This window comes from Dama dama, chromosome 11 (assembly GCF_033118175.1).
Source record: "Dama dama isolate Ldn47 chromosome 11, ASM3311817v1, whole genome shotgun sequence".
NCBI lineage: Eukaryota > Metazoa > Chordata > Mammalia > Artiodactyla > Cervidae > Dama > Dama dama.
The window spans coordinates 11,917,433-11,936,152 of NC_083691.1; the positions used below are offsets into that span (position 1 = coordinate 11,917,433).

Below are 18,720 nucleotides of genomic sequence, written 5' to 3' on the forward strand. Positions count from 1 at the left end.
TGGAAGGACTGATGCTGAAGCTCCAATACTTTGGCCACCTGATGTGAAGAACTGACTCATTAGAAAAGACCCTGATGCTGGAAAACAGTCCATGGGGTCACAAAGAGTCAGACACAGCTGAGCGACTGAACGGAAATCCATTTTCTACTGAAAGGAGCAGGGACTCCATGAAGAAATGTCTAATTCTTCTTATACTTGTGAAAAGTGTAAGATGAGTCTGGAATATCTTTTTGTGCCAAAAGTGAGGAGGTGCTCAAAACATTTTGGGGTGGGGTGGGGTCAAGATGGGAGAATAGGAGGATGTGGAATTCACCTATCCTCACAAGTACATCAAGAATATATCTGCAAATGGAACTGTTCTCTGTTCTCACAGAGTACCTACTGAACGATAGCGGAAGTCTCTGGACACCTAAAAGCACAAGAAAAATCCCCACATAACCAAATAAGATGAAAGAAAGAAAAGAGGAAATAGGAAGGGAACAGCACCCCTTGCAGGGAGCTGAGGGATGAGGAGGCATTCCTACACTCAGAGAAACCCCTTCACTCTGTGGAAATCAGCTGGGACAAAGAAGGAACTTCAGAGGATCGGAGGGGAACCAGCAACCAGTCTGTGGAAGGTAGGCCAGAATAAGATCTGTGCAACACTGCATACCCCAGCCTGAGTTGTGTGTCTGCTGGTGTGGAGGGAGGCTGGGTACTGAAAAGTGGGATTTGGCAGGCAGACCTAGGGAAGGGACAGCTGTTAGCTTAGATACCAAGACTTGGCTCCACTCATTTTTTGGAGACTCCAGTGTTGGATACCTCAGGCCAAACAACCAGCGAGATAGGAACACAATCCCACCCACCAACAAACAGGGTGCTTAAAGTCATAGTAAGCTCACAGACACCCCAAAACACACCTCCCTAATGTAACCCTTACCATCAGAGTGACAGGACTCAGCCCGGCCTACCGGAGCACAGGCACTGGTCCCTCCCACCAGGAAGCCTACACAAGCTCCTGGACCAACCTGACCCACTGGAGGACAGAAACCAGAAGCAAGAGAAACTGTGACCCTACAGCCATCAGAAAGGAGACTGCAAGCACAGTAAGTTAGACAAATTGAGATAACAGAAAAAATATTGCAGATGAAGGAGCTAGGTAAAAACCCAAAGGACCAAGTAAATGAAGGGAGGAAATAGACAATCTAACTGAAAAAGAATTCAGAGTATATAATAAAGATGATCCAAGATCTCAGAAATAGAATAGAGGCATGGATCAACAAGATAACAAGGACCTAGAAGTAAACTAAAGAATAATCACGGATGAACAGTGCAATAACTGAAATGAAAAATACACTGGAAGGAATCAATAACAGACTAACTGAGCAGAAGAATGGATAAATGAGCTGGAAGATAGAATGGTGGAAATACTGCTGCAGAGCAGCATGAAGAAAAAAGAATGAAAAGAAATGAGGACAGTCTCAGAGACCTCTGTGGCAACATTAAATGCAACAGCAGCATTTGATTTGTAGGGATTCCAGAAGAAGAAGAGAAACGGTCTGAGAAAATATTTGAAAATTAGAGTCAAAAACTTCCCTAACATGGGAAAGGAAATAGTCACTCAAGTCCAGGAATTGCAGAAAGTCTTATACAGGATAAATCCATGGGGAAACATGCTAGCAAAAATTAAATACAATGAAAATACATTAAAAAGCAGCAAATAACATACAGGGTGATTCCCCATAAGATTTTTTAGCAAAAACTATGCAGGCCAGATGGACAAGGCAATGACACCCCACTCTAGTACTCTTGCCTGGAAAATCCCATGGATGGAGGAGCCTGGTGGGCTGCAGTCCATGGGGTCGCGAAGAGTCGGACACGACCGAGTGGCTTCACTTTCACTTTTCACTTTCATGCATTGGAGAAGGAAATGCAACCCACTCCAGTGTTCTTGCCTGGAGAATCCCAGGGATGGGGGAGCCTGGTGGGCTGCCGTCTATGGGGTCGCACAGAGTCGGACACGACTGAAGCGACTTAGCAGCAGCAGCAGCATGCAGGCCAGAAGGAGTGGAAGGCTATATTTAAAATGATGAAAGGAAAAACCTACTACCTAGATTTCCCTGGTAGCTCAGCTGGTAAAGAATATACTTGCAATGCAGGAGACCCTGGTTTGATTCCTGGGTTAAAAGATCCTCTGGAGAAGGGATAGGCTACCCACTCCAGCATTCTTAGGCTTCTCTGGTGGCTCAGTCAGTAAAGAATCCACCTGCAATGTGGCCTGGGTTGGGAAGACCCTCTGGAGGAGGGCATAGCAATCCACTCCAGTATCCTTGCCTGGAGGATCCCCATGGACAAAAGAGCCTGGCAGACTGCAGTCCATGGGGTCACAGAAAGTCAGACATGACTGAGTGACTAAACACACAGCAAGATTACTCTACCCAGTAAGGATCTCATTCAGATTTGATGGGGAAATGAAAAACTGTACAGATAAGCCAAAGCTAAGAGAATTCAGCACACCAAACCAGCTTTATAATACGTGCTAAAGGAACTTCTTTAAGAGGGAAATATAAGAGAAAAAATAACTCTACAAAACACAACCAAAATAATTAAGAAAATGGCAGTAGGAACATATGTATAGATAAATACCTTAAATGTAAATGTTTTAAATGCTCCATCCAAAAGACAGAATCTGGCTGAATGGATAAAAGGACATGAACTATATATATATATGCAGTCTACAAGAGACTGTACTTCAGAACTAGGGACACATGTAAAGTGAAAGTAGGGGGATGGAAAAAGATACCATATGCAAATAGAAGTCAAAAGAAAGCTGGAGTAGCAATACTCATATCAGACAAAATAGAATTTAAAATAAAGACTCTTACAAGAGACAAGGAAGGACACTACATAATGATCAAGGGATCAATCCAAAAAGAAGATATAACCATTTTAAATATTTGTGCACTGAACATAGGAACACCTCAATATATAAGACAAACACTAACAGATATAAAAGGGGAAATTGCTGTAACAATAAGCGTGGTGAACTTTAACACCCTACCTACAGCAATGGACAAATCATCCAGACAGAAAATTCATACGGAAACAGAAGCTTTTAATGATACATTAGGCCAGATAGACTTAATTGATATTTATAGACATTCCATCCAAAAGCTGCAGAATATAGTTTCTTCTCAAGTGCTCACAGAACATTCTCCAGGATAGATAACATCTTAGGTCACAAACTAAGCCTTGGGAAAAAATTTTTTTTTAATTTATTTTACTATAAAGCCTCAGTAAATTTAATAAAATTGAAATCGTATCAAGCATGACCACAACCCTGTGAGATTAGAAATCAGGTTTAAGGCTTCCCTTGTGGCTCAGCTGGTAAAGAATTGGCCTACAATATGGGAGACCTGGGTTCGATCCCTGGGTTGGGAAGATCCCCTGGAGAAGGGAACTGGGGTATTCAGTATTCAATACTCCAGTATTCTGACCTGGAGAATTCCATGGACTGTATAGCCCAGGGGGTCAGAAAGAGTCGGACACGACTGAGCGACTATCACATTTGCATAGGAAAAAAAAAGACCTGTGAAAAACACAAAAACATGGAGGCTGAACAGCATGCTACTAGATAACCAGTGGATCCCTGAAGACATCAGAGAGGACATTTAAAAAATGCTTAGAAACAAATGGTAATGAAAACACCACCCAAAACCTGTGGGATGCAGCAGAAGCAGTTCTAAGAGGGAAGTGTATAGCAATACAGTTCCACCAAAAAAACAAAAATCTTGAACAACCTAGGGTTATACCTAAAGCAGCTGGAGAAAGAAAAACATAAAGCCCTCAAAGTTAATAGAAGGAAAGGAATCATAAAGATCAGAGCAGAAATAAATGAAATGGAAAAGAAGAAAACGATAGCAACAATCAGTGAAACTAAACACTGTTTCTTTGAGACGATAAATAAAATTAATAAACCTTTAGCCAGACTCATCAAGAATAAAAGGCAAAGGACTCAAATCAGTAAAACTAGAAATGAAAAAAATTACAGTTGACACTGCAGAAATACAAAGGATCGTAAGAGACTACTACAAGCAACTATATGCCAATAAAATGGACTACCTGGAAGAAAGGGACAAACCTTCCAAGACTAAACCAGGAAGAAATAGAAAATATGAGTAATCTAATCACAAGTAATGAAATTGAAACTGTGATTTAAAATCTTCCAACAAACAGAAGTCTGGGACCCGATGGCTCCACAGGTAAATCCTATCAAATATTTCAGTTCAGTTCAGTTCAGTCGCTCAGTCGTGTCCAACTCTTTGCGACCCCATGAATCGCAGTACGCCAGGCCTCCCTGTCCATCACCAACTCCCGGAGTTTACTCAAACTCATGTCCATCGAGTTGGTGATGCCATCCAGCCATCTCATCCTCTGTCATCCCCTTCTCCTCCTGCCCCCAATCCTTCCCAGCATCAGGGTCTTTTCCAATGAGTCAGCTCTTCACATGAGGTGGCCAAAGTATCGGAGTTTCAGCTCCAGCATCAGTCCTTCCAGTAAATATTTATTTAGAGAAGAGCTAATACCTTCTCTAACTTCCGGAAAGTTACAGAAGGAGGGACACTCCCAGGCTTACTCTGCAAGGCCACCATCAATCACCCTGATACCCAAACCAGACAAAGATATCAGAAAATAAGAAAATTACGGGCCAATATCACCAAGAAACACAGATGCAAAAAATCCTCCACAAAATATTAGCAAACCACCAATGCACCATGATCAAGTGGAATTTATCCCAGAGATGCAAGAATTCTTCAATACATGCAAATCAGTTAAGTGATACACCATAATAACAGACTGAAAAATAAAAACCATATGACCATCTCAATAGATGCAGAAAAAGCTTTTTACAAAATTCAACACACGTTTATGATAAAAACTCTCCAGAAAGAGGGCATAAAATGAACCTACCTACCTTAAAGGCCATATAAGACAAACCCACAGCAACCATCATTCTCAGTGGGGAAAAGTTGAAAGTGTTTCTTAAGATCAGAAACAAGACAAGGGTATCCACTTTCATCACTCTTATTCAACATAGTTTTGGAAGTCCTACCATGGCAATCAGAGAAGAAAAAGTAATCTTAAAAAGGAACCCAACTGGAAAAGAAGTAGTAAAACTGTCACTGTTTGCAGATGGCACGATACTATACATAGAGAATCCTAAAGATGCCACCAGAAAACTACTAGCGCTAATCAATCAATTTGGTAAAGTTGCAGGATAAAAAATTAATACACAGAAATCTCTTGCATCCCTATACACTAACAAGATCAGAAAGAGAAATTAAGGCGACAATCCCATTTATCATTGCAACAAAAAGAATAAAAGACCTAGAAATAAACCTACTTAAGGAGGCAAAAGACTGTACCTAGAAAACTTAAGACGCTGATGAAAGAAGTCAAAGATGACACAAATGGAGAGATATACCATGTTCTTGGATTGGAAGACTCAATATTATGAAAAAGACTCTTCTACCCAAAGCAATTTATAGATTCAATGCAATCCCTATCAAATGACCTGTGGCATTTTCCACAGAATAAGAACAAAATTTTTTACAATTTGTATGGAAACAAAAGAGATCCCAAATAGCCAAAGCGATCTGGAGAAAGAAAAATGGAGCTAGAGGAATGAGGCTCCCTGACTTCAGACCTTACTAGAAAGCTACAGTAATCAAGGCAGCATGATATTGGAACAAAAGCAGAATTATAGATCAATGGAGCAGGATAGAAAGCTCAGAGGTAAACCCATACTCCTGTGGTCACCTAGTCTATGACATCGGGGGCAAGGAAATACAGGGGGTAAAAGACAGTCTTTCGAATAAGTGATGCTGGGAAAACTGGACAGCTTCATGTTAAAGAATGTGTTAGAACACTCCCTAACACCATACACAAAAATAAACTCAAAATGGATTAAAGACCTAAATATAATGCTGGACACTCTTAGAGGAAAACATAGGCAGGGCACTCTTCGGCACTCTTTGACATAAATCACAGCAAGATCTTTTTTTGACCCACCTCCTAGAATAATGTAAATGAAAATAAAAATAAACAAATGGGACCTAATTAAACTTAAAAGCTTTTGCACAGCAAAGGAAATCATAAACAAGATTAAAAGACCACCCTCAGAATGGGGGGAAATGTTTGCAAATAAAGCAGCTGATAAGGGATTTATCTTCAAAATATACAAACAGTTTATGCAGCTAAGTATTAAAAAACCAAACAGCCCAATAGAAAAAAATAGGCTGAAGACCTAAATAGACATTTCTCCAAAGAAGACATTAAGATGGCCAACAAACACATGAAAAGATGCTCAGCATCACTAATTATTAGAGAAATGAATGACAATCAAATCAAATGAATGCCAATGAGGTATCACCTCATACTGGTCAGAATAACCATCATCTGAAAATCTACAGGGATTTCCCTGGTGGTCCAGTGGCTAAGACTCCTTGCTCCCAGTGCAGGGGACCTGGGTTTGATCCTTGGTCAGGGAACTAGATCCTGCTTGCTGCAACTAAGACCCAGTACAGCTGAATAAATGAAATATTTTTTAAAAAAATCTACACGCAGTAGATGCTGGAGAGGTTGTGGAGAAAAGGAAATTCTCCCACAATGTTGTTGGGAATGTAAGTTGGTATAGCCACCATGGAGAACAGTATGTGCTCGGTCGTGTTCAACTCTTTGCGGCCCCATGAACTGTAGCCCACCAGGTGCTTCTGTCTGTGGAATTTTCCAGGCAAGAATACTGGAGCGGGTTGCCATTTCCTGCTTCAGGGGATAGTTCTGACCCAGGGATTGAACCCATGTCTCTTGCATCTTCTGCGTTGGCAGATGGATTCATTACCACTAGCGCCACCTGGGAAACCCATGGAGAACAGTATGGAGTTTCATTAAAATACTAAAAATAGAACTACCATATGACCCAGCAATTCCATTCTTGGGCATATACCCAGAGGAAGCCATACTTGAAAAAGATACATGCACCCCAGTGTTCATTGTACCACTCTTTACAATAGCCAGGACATGAAAACAACCCAAATGTCCATCAGCAGAGATATAGATGAAGATGTCATACATGTATACAGTGGAATATAGCTCAGCTATAAAAAGGAGCGAAATTGTGTCCTTTGCAGAGACGTGAATGGATCTAGATACTTATTTCATGCAGAGTGAAATAAGTCAGAAAGAAAAACAAATATGTAATATTGCTTGTATGTGAAATCTAGAAAACTGGTACAGATGAACTTATTTGTAAAGCAGAAATAGAGACACAGTTGTAGAGAACAAACATATGGATACCAATGCAGGGAAGGGAGGGTGAGATGAACTGGGTGATTGGGATTGATAAATATACACTACTATGCAGAAGGTAGATAACTAATGAGAACCTACTGCACAGGGAACTGTACTCAGTGCTCTGTGTGATGACCTAAACAGGGAGGAAAATAAAAAAGTAGGGGCTATATGTGTACATATAACTGATTCACTTGCTAACTAACACAACATTGTAAAGCAACTATAATACTCCAATAAAAACTAATTTAAAAATACAAATAAAAAACTTTGTATACTATTGCCCAAAAATAAATAAATAAAGCTGAGCCAGAAGAATAATTGGTTAAAGACATAGAGTGAAATTGCAGTTCAAAATTTGTTGATCATGTTGGTCATAGAGATCTCACTGAATAAAGTTCCTTTTTTTTTTTTCTGCTTTGTGGAAATTATTTATCTTCTCTACTCTGCAGTCCTGCTTCCTTATTTGATTGTTCACGATGTTAGAGTCACTATTTTGTTTCAAACAGTAATAAAGTGAAAAATTATAAGAAATTAAAATCTAAAAAAATGATGTAAAAATGCCAGAAAGACACAGAAGTGAGTTTGAAGGAGCAAAGGATTTCCACTGGTCATATCTGGGACAATCTGAGCATCAGAACAAATAATGATACCAAAGGATTATAACCCATTGAATAAAACAGGAGACCTTGTGTGCATACTAATATAAATAAGTAAATAGATAAATTAAAAGGGGAATGTGTTATTTAGACGAAGTATTGCTTCACAAAGTGCTTACTCAACACAGAGGGAGAATGAGTGATCTTACAGTAGAGACATCAGATGAATTAATCAAATGATTAAAGTGAGCCTCAGCAGAAATGGGATGAATTGAAATCTGAATCAGTAGAAAACATCAGACAAGTGAGCATTATTGTACAAAGTGATTGGTTTCACTGTCAAGTTCTTACAAATGTAGGAGCTGTTCTGACTGATGAAAACTAGAGTCGCAGCAACTGAAGGCAGCACTTGTTTCTGAACTGGATTATTTTGCTACTAAAGACATTATTGGCACAATTGGCAACATTTGGTAGGATCTGAGGATTAGATGATAATGTTGTTTCAGTGTTAATTTCCTGATTGTGGTTATGTAGGAGAATATCCTTGGTGTTTATGGATGACAGGGCATAATATTGGTAATCCACCCTCAAATAGAAAATAAAGATTTTCTTTTTTTTCGTAGTGTACTAAAATTCTTCTGTTTAAGTTTGAGATTGTTTCAAAGCAAAATTAAACTTGTGTGCCTGCACATGTTCATTCCTACCCTCTGAGAAATTTGAGTAATTTATGAATTCAGATTGAAAACATGATTTTAATCTGGGCTTATCCTCTTTTTCCTCTCCTTTAAATTCACTAACAGCAGCGAGGGCTCTGGGTTTGAACACAGAAAACCTGTTGTTAGCTTCTGGCTGTGCAGTTCCCAGCTGGCTGATGTGAGCCAAGTTGCTTTACCCTTCGGAGCCTTGGTTTTCAGTCTGTAAAGTGAGGTAGTTGTGAGGCTGAAAGCAGCTACCAAATGGGTACAAATGTAAGTTTATTACTATTTCATCAGCATAGGGATTTCCGCAGGGTGGGAGAAATAGCTTTGGGATGATTCTGTAAGCAATGTTCTTTTGAGCATTTTAAAGGTGAATCTGTTTTCAATCGGATAATTTGTACTGCTTTATGTTTCATCCTGTGGCTTGATTTCACTAATTAAAATGCACAGCCACCATCCTCTATTGCATGCTGTTGTAGTAGTTCATTTTTAACTTTCCATAATTGGAGGCTGTTGTGTGTATCTGGTGAACACTCAATAAAATTAATTGAGGGTAATGATGATAAAGACAAGATCTATAGTGTCATCGTTATTTCTCCCTACCACCCCCGCCCTGTAAGCTGGGATTGTTTGCATTTAAAAGTTGTTGCTATGGAGTTGAGAGGATAGATTTGCTGAGAGCTTATGGTATATGATCCATAAAAGGCGGTCATGGTAGGTGTCTCACTGAGTAGAAAATGTCAAACCTGGTGTGGGAGGATCTATTTGGTTCTTTTATTGAGCCATAAGCACTGTCTTTTGTCCAACTCTACTTGAATATCAAACCTATTTCTGTTGTGGGGCCAGCACCTCCCCAGCCCCCTCAGTCATGAGGGCCCATAGTTCACTGTGTGCCCAGACCTCCCTGCAGGTCTCTGACTAAGGGCTCAGTCTTGCCTTTGTTACTTAAGCCTTTTATTTCTTTCAGGAGAGTCAGTGGAATGAGCTTCTCGAAACTCTGTACAAACTTCCTATCCCTGACCCAGGAGTGTCTGTTCATCTCAGCGTGGTAAGTGGGGGCAGAATATTAGCAATCACTGAGAACCATTCCATTATTAACAATAAGAAAGAGTCAAATGAGATTGTCTTTTTGTCATATGTACCTTCCCCACCCCCAAATACTCTTGAGATCTCAAGACAGGCCAGGGAGTTGTATTTCTTTCTTTCTCTAGGATTTCATGAGAGAGGGTTCCCAAATGCCCCCATGCTCCTCTCTTCCTGGCTGTCGCTCCATCACTAGCATCTCCTGGATGACAGGTGCTGGGCTTGGAATGGGACAGCCGACCCTTGCCTCCTCAACCCCTGTCCTGGGGCTCCCTGCCTCATGCTTCACCCCCTCCACCGTGCCCCCGCATAACACTGCTGTGTCTGTGCCTTTGCTGAAGCCCATCCTGCTTCCCCAAACCTTCAATACCACCTTTCCCCTGTTTAACCCAGGGTAACCCATACTCATCCTTCAGAACTCAACTCAAATTTTTATTACAGCGAAATCCCCCCCTCACACCCCCGAAAGCTTAGGTAAGGTTTTCTTTTTTTGTCCCAAGCATCTTGTACACTTTGCAGTACCTAGTCACAACACTTTGGAACAACCAGTTTTCCTGTCTCCCCCACTGGACTGAACGCCCACTCTTGAGGATGGGAATGGAGACTGCCTAGCACAATTCCTGGCCAGATTGTTTCCTTGAACTCTCTTACATACGTGCTATGTGGTCTGGGTAGAAAAGCCTCTGGATTATAAATTGGGAGATTTCAACCCCCAAGTCATAGTTTTGCCAATGACCTGAGTGATCTTAATCAAAACCTTTAACCTCATGGACCTCAATTTCCTCATCTATCAGATAAGGTGTCAGATAAGAAGGCATTTTTTCTTTTTTTTTGCATATTTTAGTTACTGCAATTCTCTGGGTCAAATGCTAGTCACGACCTCCTTCAGAATTCTCAGATGGACACTCTGGCCAGCTATTGATCATCCAGGGGCTATTTTCCCCAATGTTGTGGGGTCTGAATGTTTAAAAAGTTTTGTCTTTCAGCTTCACTAGAAGCAGGTACAGTGTTGATAATCAGTGGTAATTATCTCAGTATTTGCCCTCTTAAAGAAAATGAACATGGAAAAGATTTTTTATGATGATCACATTGAAAGCAGTATTACTGCCAATAACTAATAATACATCTACTATATACCAAGTTCGTAATCTATGCCAAGTATATATCTCTAATGTTTAAAACAACTTTGAAAATAGATATTGGCCTTCTTATTTCATAGTTAAGACTTAGAGAGGAAAAGATACTTGCCCATCCAAGGTCATATGGTTAATCAGTGAGATTGGGGCTTTTAAACCCAAGCCTATGTTTTTTCCCACTAGACCATGAATGTTGAAAGAAAGGAAGGAAAGAAGGAACTGGTAGAGGCTTTTGCTCATTGTAATGGAGCAGAGGAGGGAAAGAAGTATTTTCCAAGAAATATTGTGTAAGGAAGAATATCTGAAAAAGATGAAGAAATGAGCTTTAAACCTGCCCCACTCCTTGCTGCATAGCTAAGCAACCTTGCCTTTGTCTCTGTTCCTTTTCCTAAGCAGCTTGATCTCACTACTTCAGTCTGTAATGACATCTGACAGGTAGCTGGGGAGTAGCCGGGCTGGGTCACCAGCTGCTGGGGAGGAAGGGCCTCTCCTTCCCCTGAGTGGCTGCCAGGCCTCAAGGACAAGCCATTGCCAGGGCAGGAAGAAACTGTTGGAAGGTGCAGCTGTTTCATGCCAGTGGTTTCTAGGAATGTTTCTGACCTCCTCTGGTCCCAGCATTTCATGGGCGATGGAGCAAGACAGAATCTCAAAGGACAGCCTGGGGACTACTTGGTTTGGGGATTGCATGGGCTCACTATTTACAATCTGTTGCATTTGTAAAGGCAGATATTTTCTTTTTCCTTTTCACAAGGAATTCCTCTCTATGTGTTTCATTTCTGAAGAGTTAGTCTCATCTAGATTATAAAGCCTGGTGATCAAATGACAGTCTTGGACTTTTTGTCTTTAGTCACAAGAGAGTGTTTCTATGTGTCTGCTGTAGGTGATTGAGAAAAATTGGAATATAAACTAACAATTGAGAAGGGTGATAATAATTTTCTATTAAAATACCATTGATGGAATGCTAGATACGTCACATATAAAACATTTATTCTTCACAACAGTTGTTCTGAACAGTTCCCATTTACAGGTTAAAAAAAAAAAAATAGCTTCTGAGCTATTAAGTGGAATTGCCTACGATCACATAACTATTAAGTGGCTGACTCTGCAGTTCCAGTCCTTTCTCCCTCACTGTGCTAATCCTTATTCAGTGACTTCATCACCATGTGGACTGCCATTACTGAACATTTCCTGGGACTGCCTTCTAGCCATTTGGTATAAAATTTGGTATCTCATGGCGTCGAATTTAACCTTGTATTTTACTTTTACTATTTTAATCTTTGTTCTTGAGTTGACTTAATTAGTTTCCCATAATGAATATGCTACATGATCTCTACTGTAATACTTTTATTATTATTATTTTTAATTGGAGGATAATTTCTTTATTGTGTTGGTTTTTACCAAATATCAGCATGAATCAGACATAGGTTTACCTATGTCCCCTCTATTGTAATCCTTAATTTATAATGTTTTGACACAAAGACACAGATTTTGGTAGAATGCACTACAAAGGGTGTTTTCTTAAGTTATCTTTTAATATTTGTTGCTTTTTACTTTTTAGTTTATTTAATTCAAATAGCTTTAGCTATAATTTGCTCATAAAAAGCACAGGTATAACAATCATTATCATGGAAAGAACATAGCTCTAGTTATGCAAACCTGGTTTCAGTCCTAGTTCTGTCACCAACGAGCTGTATGACCTTAAGTCACTTTACTTCTCTAAGCCTTAATTTACCCATTTGTAATATGGAGATAATTCCTTAACTCTTCCTATGGAAATTAGAGATACTGTTTATAAAGTAACTGGTGGTACTTTATACATGGAAGGTAAGGCCTTCCGTGTAGCAGATGTTCGTAAATATCTGCCAAATGTTAGAAAAAATAGCTTATAATGTTATTGTTGGCCTTTTTGTTATTGGAAGCCTTTCATTTTAGGAAGCCTGTGCAACTCATTTTTCCAGAGACTTACTTATTTTGTAGTTATCCAAGAATAGGGGGTGGGAACTTCCTGAAATGTCACTTGGGGGTCTAGGTTTGAACTTAGGCCATGGCTAAACTGACATTCTCTGTATGTGACCTTTCCTGGCCTTTGCACAATCCCTTCTTTAATTGGCCAGCACCAAGCTCTTTCCATTCCTGCTTGCCATTGTTCTCTGAGTCTTTAGTAGCATGGAGGAGGTGTCATCAGTTCATCCTATTTTCATTTAACTCAGAGACACATGCTTGTTACATGCATGGAGATGTCTCCTTAAAAGTTCTCTGAACAGGTCAGGGTTTCAACTCCACTGATTCAGCTCCCTTCACTGGAATTTGCGCTGGAAGTCAGGAGGCTTACTTGGAGAGCACGCATAGTTGAGAGACATTCTCCACTGTTAGCCATCTAGTGTCTCAGTGCAGCAGTCCCTCCGCTGGAGCTGTCCTTAACATCCCGTGGGCCTTTGGGACAGATTTGGCCCACAGTTTATAGATGAGTATAATCTCAGATGCTGAAATTAAATTGCAGGTTTGGTTGGAAAAGACCATTCATGAGTAAACCTAGTGATATTTGGTCCCTAGAGCCCACATGCCTCAATGAACAATAAATTATGAAGTCTGCAGCTTTCATGTGTTCAGTAGCCTGAAAATGTCATATGAGAAATTAGCCTTTAACTTCTTTGAACTGTTCTTTTGTATTTCCCAAAGATGTTCTTCTCCCATGGAAAAGAACTCCATCTACCAAATGGTGATTTAATGTATCTGGCTTTAATCCAGTATTATCCAAAGAAAATATTCCTTACACTATTCTCTATGAGTGAAATGCTTGTTTCTTTAGTTGAGTGAGGAATTATCTTCATATCATTTACCTGTTTTCTGAATAATGTGCTTGTTGCATACTTTTGCAAGAATAAATACCTTTTGTTTTTCTTTCCAGCATTCTTATTTTACTGTGCCTGATACCAGAGAACTTCCCAGCATCCCTGAGAATGTAAGTACTTGGGCAGATGTGAATTAAATTTTTATTCTTCATTTTTTACTAATTTTCAAGGAAAATAAAGGGATATATTTTCCTACTATAAAAATAATACATTATAAAAGCAAAACCATATAGAGAATATTTGAAAAATATAGAAGTATGAAGACAAGGAATAATCATTATTCACACTTTGCAAAGTACTCACCTATTAACATATTGGTGTCTCACTGTAGTCTTTTTAGAATGTATTATTTACATAGTTAGAATTACCTCTTATTATATAATGGCATTTTGCCATTTCATTCATAATCATTTTTTTTGACTGCATAATATTCAATTTGCTGTGTCATTTACTTAGCTATTTCCTTGCTGTTGTGAATTGAGTTGGTTTTACTTTTTCTTGTAAATAAAATGCTTTTATATGAAGAACTTCTCATATGAAGATTTCTTTATTAGGGTATATATACTGAAGTAGAATTGTGCTCCTACTACATTTTTTTATTCACTTTTAAGAAAGTAAAGGATTTTTGGATAAAAGTGTGAGGACCCCCACCCCTGTCTCTTAAAAACTTAGCAGTGAACTTGAGCCTGAGACAGCAGAGGGTAATATCTGCCCCCTGAACAAGCTGAATCACATATCTAGTCTAGTCTTAAGACATATTTCACAATATTTTACTTGAACCGTACATAATACTATGTAGAGTTAAATACAGAACCACCACCATGAAGGTACTTGGTTACTTTTTTAAGTTGTGGTAAAATATACATAACATAAAACTTACTGTTTTAATCTTTTTTTAATCCTCTTTTAAATGTATAATTTCATTGGTGAACACATTTACATTATTGTGCAAGTGTCACCAACATCTATATCCAGAATTTTTTCATCGTTCCCAGCTGAAGCCAACTCTTTAAACAATTCATTTCCCTTCTTCCATCACCTGGCAACCACTATTCTGACTGTATGAATTTGACTACTCTAGACACCTCATTTAAGAAGAATCATATAATGTTTGTCCTTTTGTGTTTGGTTTATTTCACTTAGCATAATGCATTTGTGGCTCATCCATGCTGTAGCATGTCAGAATTTCCTCCTTTTTTAAGGCTGAATAATATTTCAAGAAGTGGTAGAATTAAAATTCAAACATTAATCTTTTTGATACCAGAAAATGAATTCTCATATACTTTGCTACCCTTTGAGCCCATAATTTAACCTTTTATCTCCCTCAAAATTTCATTGAAATGACAGAAGAACTATAAAATTTAGGAGAAAAATGTCCACTTAATGGCAGAAGAAGCCACCAGGAACTAGAAAATTTGAAGAATTTCTGCAATTTAAAGGAGATGATTATTGAGCAGTCAATAAGGTATAGACAGTGAAGAAACCCCCCTAAACTGGAAAAGTCTCATAGAAAGAGCAGAAACCAGGGATGTGATCTGGAACATTTATAAAAATTGATTATGTGCTAGATTGCACTGATGAATTCAAAATAGGAAAACTCAGATTTTCATAGGTCACTGTCTTTTATTACAATGAAATAAAACTAGAAATTAAATATTCATCTACTTGAAGGAAGGGTTGGGTCACAGAGGAGAAGACATTGAAATTGGCTATTATTTAGATATTAATGATCATATCAAAATCTTTCCTTTTGGACCAGTCAGTTTTCTCTTGCCAATAGTGTAAGCTTTATTACTGGTGTTCTGGAAGCTGAGTGGGGTGGTAGCTTATAGGATATGAACATTTAGCATATATACTTTAAGCACCCCTCCTATTTTTGTTTAATTATTTATCCCCTGTCCTCAGCTATACCTAGTGTCCCCAAGTCTTTCTGGTTACCAGAAAGTAAACATTTATTTCTCAGGAAGGGTGCCAAAATGCTAGTTGACTAGCTGAGTGAGCTGGGAGAGGAGAGTCTTGGGATTGAATACTCTTATTTTTATTGGCACCCTTCCCTTAGCCTTTAGAGGTGCTGGATGTCTCCAATTCCTGAACTTTTCTGGAGTTCTGTGATGTGAGTTGGGCTGGATGCTTGCTGCCCTCTTCCCTGGTCCCAGCCTTTTCTGGGCTGCCAACTCAGTCTTCTCTAGTTTCTCAACCTTGACTGATACTCTTGATACCCTGGACCAGATCATTCTTTGCTGTTTAGGGTTGTCTTGTATGTTGCAGGGTGTTCAACAGCATCCCTGGGCTCTGTCCACTGTAAGATGGTACCACCATCCCCAGCTGTGACAACTAAGAATGTCTCCAGACATTGCTAAAAGTTCACTGGGGGTGAATGACCCAGGTTGAGAACCATTTCTTTAGTAACATCTGGCTTCCAAAAAATTTGACATCTCTCTTCCATTACTCTCTTTTCTCCTGTTCTTTGAGGTTTATGCCTTTCAAAATTATATCATTGTGACTTTTCCTGGCTGAGGGCTGAGAGTTGCATGGTATCAGGAGATAGAAAAGCAAATACATGTGTTAAATCCATGGAAATGCCCACATGTTTTAACTATGCTTCACCTATTAACAGACATTTAGATTGTTTCTAATGTTCTGCTATTGTAAATAATGTTATAATAACAGTCATTGCCTAAGTTAAATTCATCTTTTAATTTTTTAATTTTAAGGACTGAGAATTCCTTAAGAACTGTAAGGTACCTGAAAGTCCTGGTAATTTCTCAATTTTCAAAACCACAATTGCTGAGATTAGAAATAATGTAGGAAAAAAAACTTCATCTTCTTCTTAGCCCCACCTCCAATTCCTTTTCGCACTGCACTGTATGCCACCTCCCCTGCCCCCACCATTAAAAAAAAAAAAAATTTGCATTCCCTCTGCTGATTTTGCCACTAATGAACCAATTCCCTGCGTATGACCCATTGTCCTCTAAATCCTCCTTTGCAAACCAGTAAAAGACTGGCCTTGTTTGTTTCTAAGCAGGAATAATAAAAACAATCTGCCAGCCTCCTAACATACATGGTTCCATTTAAATTCTTACAGCTACTCTGTGAGAGGTAGACGTGAGCCTCATTTTACATGTGGGGACCCAGGGCTCACAGGCCTGAGGTTAGAGCCCAAGGTCTGCTTCCAAATGGGGTGTAGTGACCCAGGTTTGTAAGGAACCAAAGCATTTTGTTTCCATTATACCCCCCTGCCTCCGTATAGTTGACTTTTGATATTTATGAGGAAAAAGGAAAAGAAATGATTTTCCCTATTTCAAGTATGAAATGAAGCAGGAAAGCTTTTCCTCTAAGGAGAGTCTGAACTTTTGTAGGACCAATTTGTGTGATTTTTGACATAGACTCACTATTGAGCTCTAGCCATGTTGAAATTTGCATTTTACTCTCTTGGTGATTTTTCAAGGATTAATTTAAAATGACTAAATTGCTGCATTGCAAATTGAAACAAGCAATAACGAAGGAATTGTTAATATGATGTAGTCTGCTAGTGGAAAGAACATGAGTTTTGGAGACAGCCAGACACTGGGCTCTACCACTCTGGGGACCTTGAGAAACTTATATTCTCTAGGCTCCTCATCTAATAAAGGAAAATGGGAGGAACAAATGAAGTATTACATGTAAAGTTCCCAGTTCAATGCCTGGTGCAACTGAGATACTGCTTTTGATGATCCTTTCTTTCCCTTCATCCTTTGGCTCTCCTCTAATTCTAGCCTTAACCTCTCGAGTTGCAGTGGAGGGCTAGGGTGCATTACTTCTTGGAGCTTGTCTTTTCTTGGTTTTTGCTGACATTCCTGGCTGTGAAGATCAACACTTCTCATGGAGTGTATGTTTGGCTACGAAAGGCTCTTAGCAGCCACCGTTGACTGGAAATGGTACAAGGAATGGAGTCCAGGACTCTCGTGCCTGTCATGTGGAAGGTGTTGTATATACTATATGATTATCTCCTCTTAGGAACATACTGAATTAAGAGAACAAGTAAAGAAAAGGGCAAAAGGTTTGGGGTATGAAACTTGATTCTGTCACCAGATAATCATATTCTTTGGACGATTTCAGGGCAGGGTTAACATGAGAGACAGAGGAGGTAGTACTGGTTGAACACCCACCATGGATCAGATGAGGTACTATTAATGTTTGTTATATCATGACATCTTCACAGCCACCTTACAGTGTGGTTGTTATCCCTACTCTGAAGAAGAAATGAAGCCCAGAGATGTAAAGTAACTTGCCCCTAGCCCCCCAGCCAGTCACATTTGGGTCAGTCTGATTTTAGCACCAAGGGCTGCTGGGTCCTGGCCCTCCACTCCACGGCTCCCAGTACCTTCCTAAGAAATCACTCATCCTATGTGTAAATTATATAATTAATTGTGTGACTATGTGTTTAATTTCTCCTTCCATATGGACAGGGGTCAGTATTTTTTCAGCACTGAATCTCCATAATTAACACTGTACCTAGAACAGAGTAGATATTCAGTGTACATTTATGAAATGATAGAATGAATGAATTAGCAATGCAGTCACTCTCTGGAGAAGGAAAAATAACAGTTCCTTTCACTTGGCTTTTGGGCCAGTGAGTCTGCAAGATGTTAATGAAAAGCAAATGTAGAAAATTAATTCTTTCCATTTTCAGATGCCTGTTGAAGTTAATTCTCATTATTTCTTCAGTTTCTGTGTAAAAATATTTTCTTCCTTTTCACTGAAAAACTATCACTGTGTAATTGCTCTTCAGGGTTTTTTCTGTCTATCAAGATAACACATGTAGGAGTGAATTTTATACAGGCAGTAATTAAATGAGCATAAATTTTTATAAATTTCAAACTGTTGACCTGCATTTTTAAAAAAAGTCACAGATCATGAACAGATATATATTAATAATTACATTGTAAACTGGTTGTATAAGGGATTTTTTTAGTGGCCAGGTTTTGAAGTTTACTTTTGATTAATGGATAATCATATAGACCTTCTTTTAGAATATTAAACA

The 18,720-nt window shown here is 39.0% G+C and overlaps 1 protein-coding gene across 6 annotated transcripts in view; it reads left to right on the top strand.

The window, feature by feature from the left end:
• The window catches only part of DENND1A (DENN domain containing 1A), a 523,573-nt gene that overhangs the window by 251,793 nt on the left and 253,060 nt on the right, over window positions 1–18,720 (top strand). For all 6 annotated transcript variants that reach the window (XM_061154694.1, XM_061154689.1, XM_061154693.1 and 3 more), the window contains 2 exons: window positions 9,594–9,674; window positions 13,754–13,807. In XM_061154694.1, coding sequence (XP_061010677.1) covers window positions 9,594–9,674; window positions 13,754–13,807 — 135 coding nt within the window. The remainder of the gene's footprint in view (window positions 1–9,593; window positions 9,675–13,753; window positions 13,808–18,720) is intronic.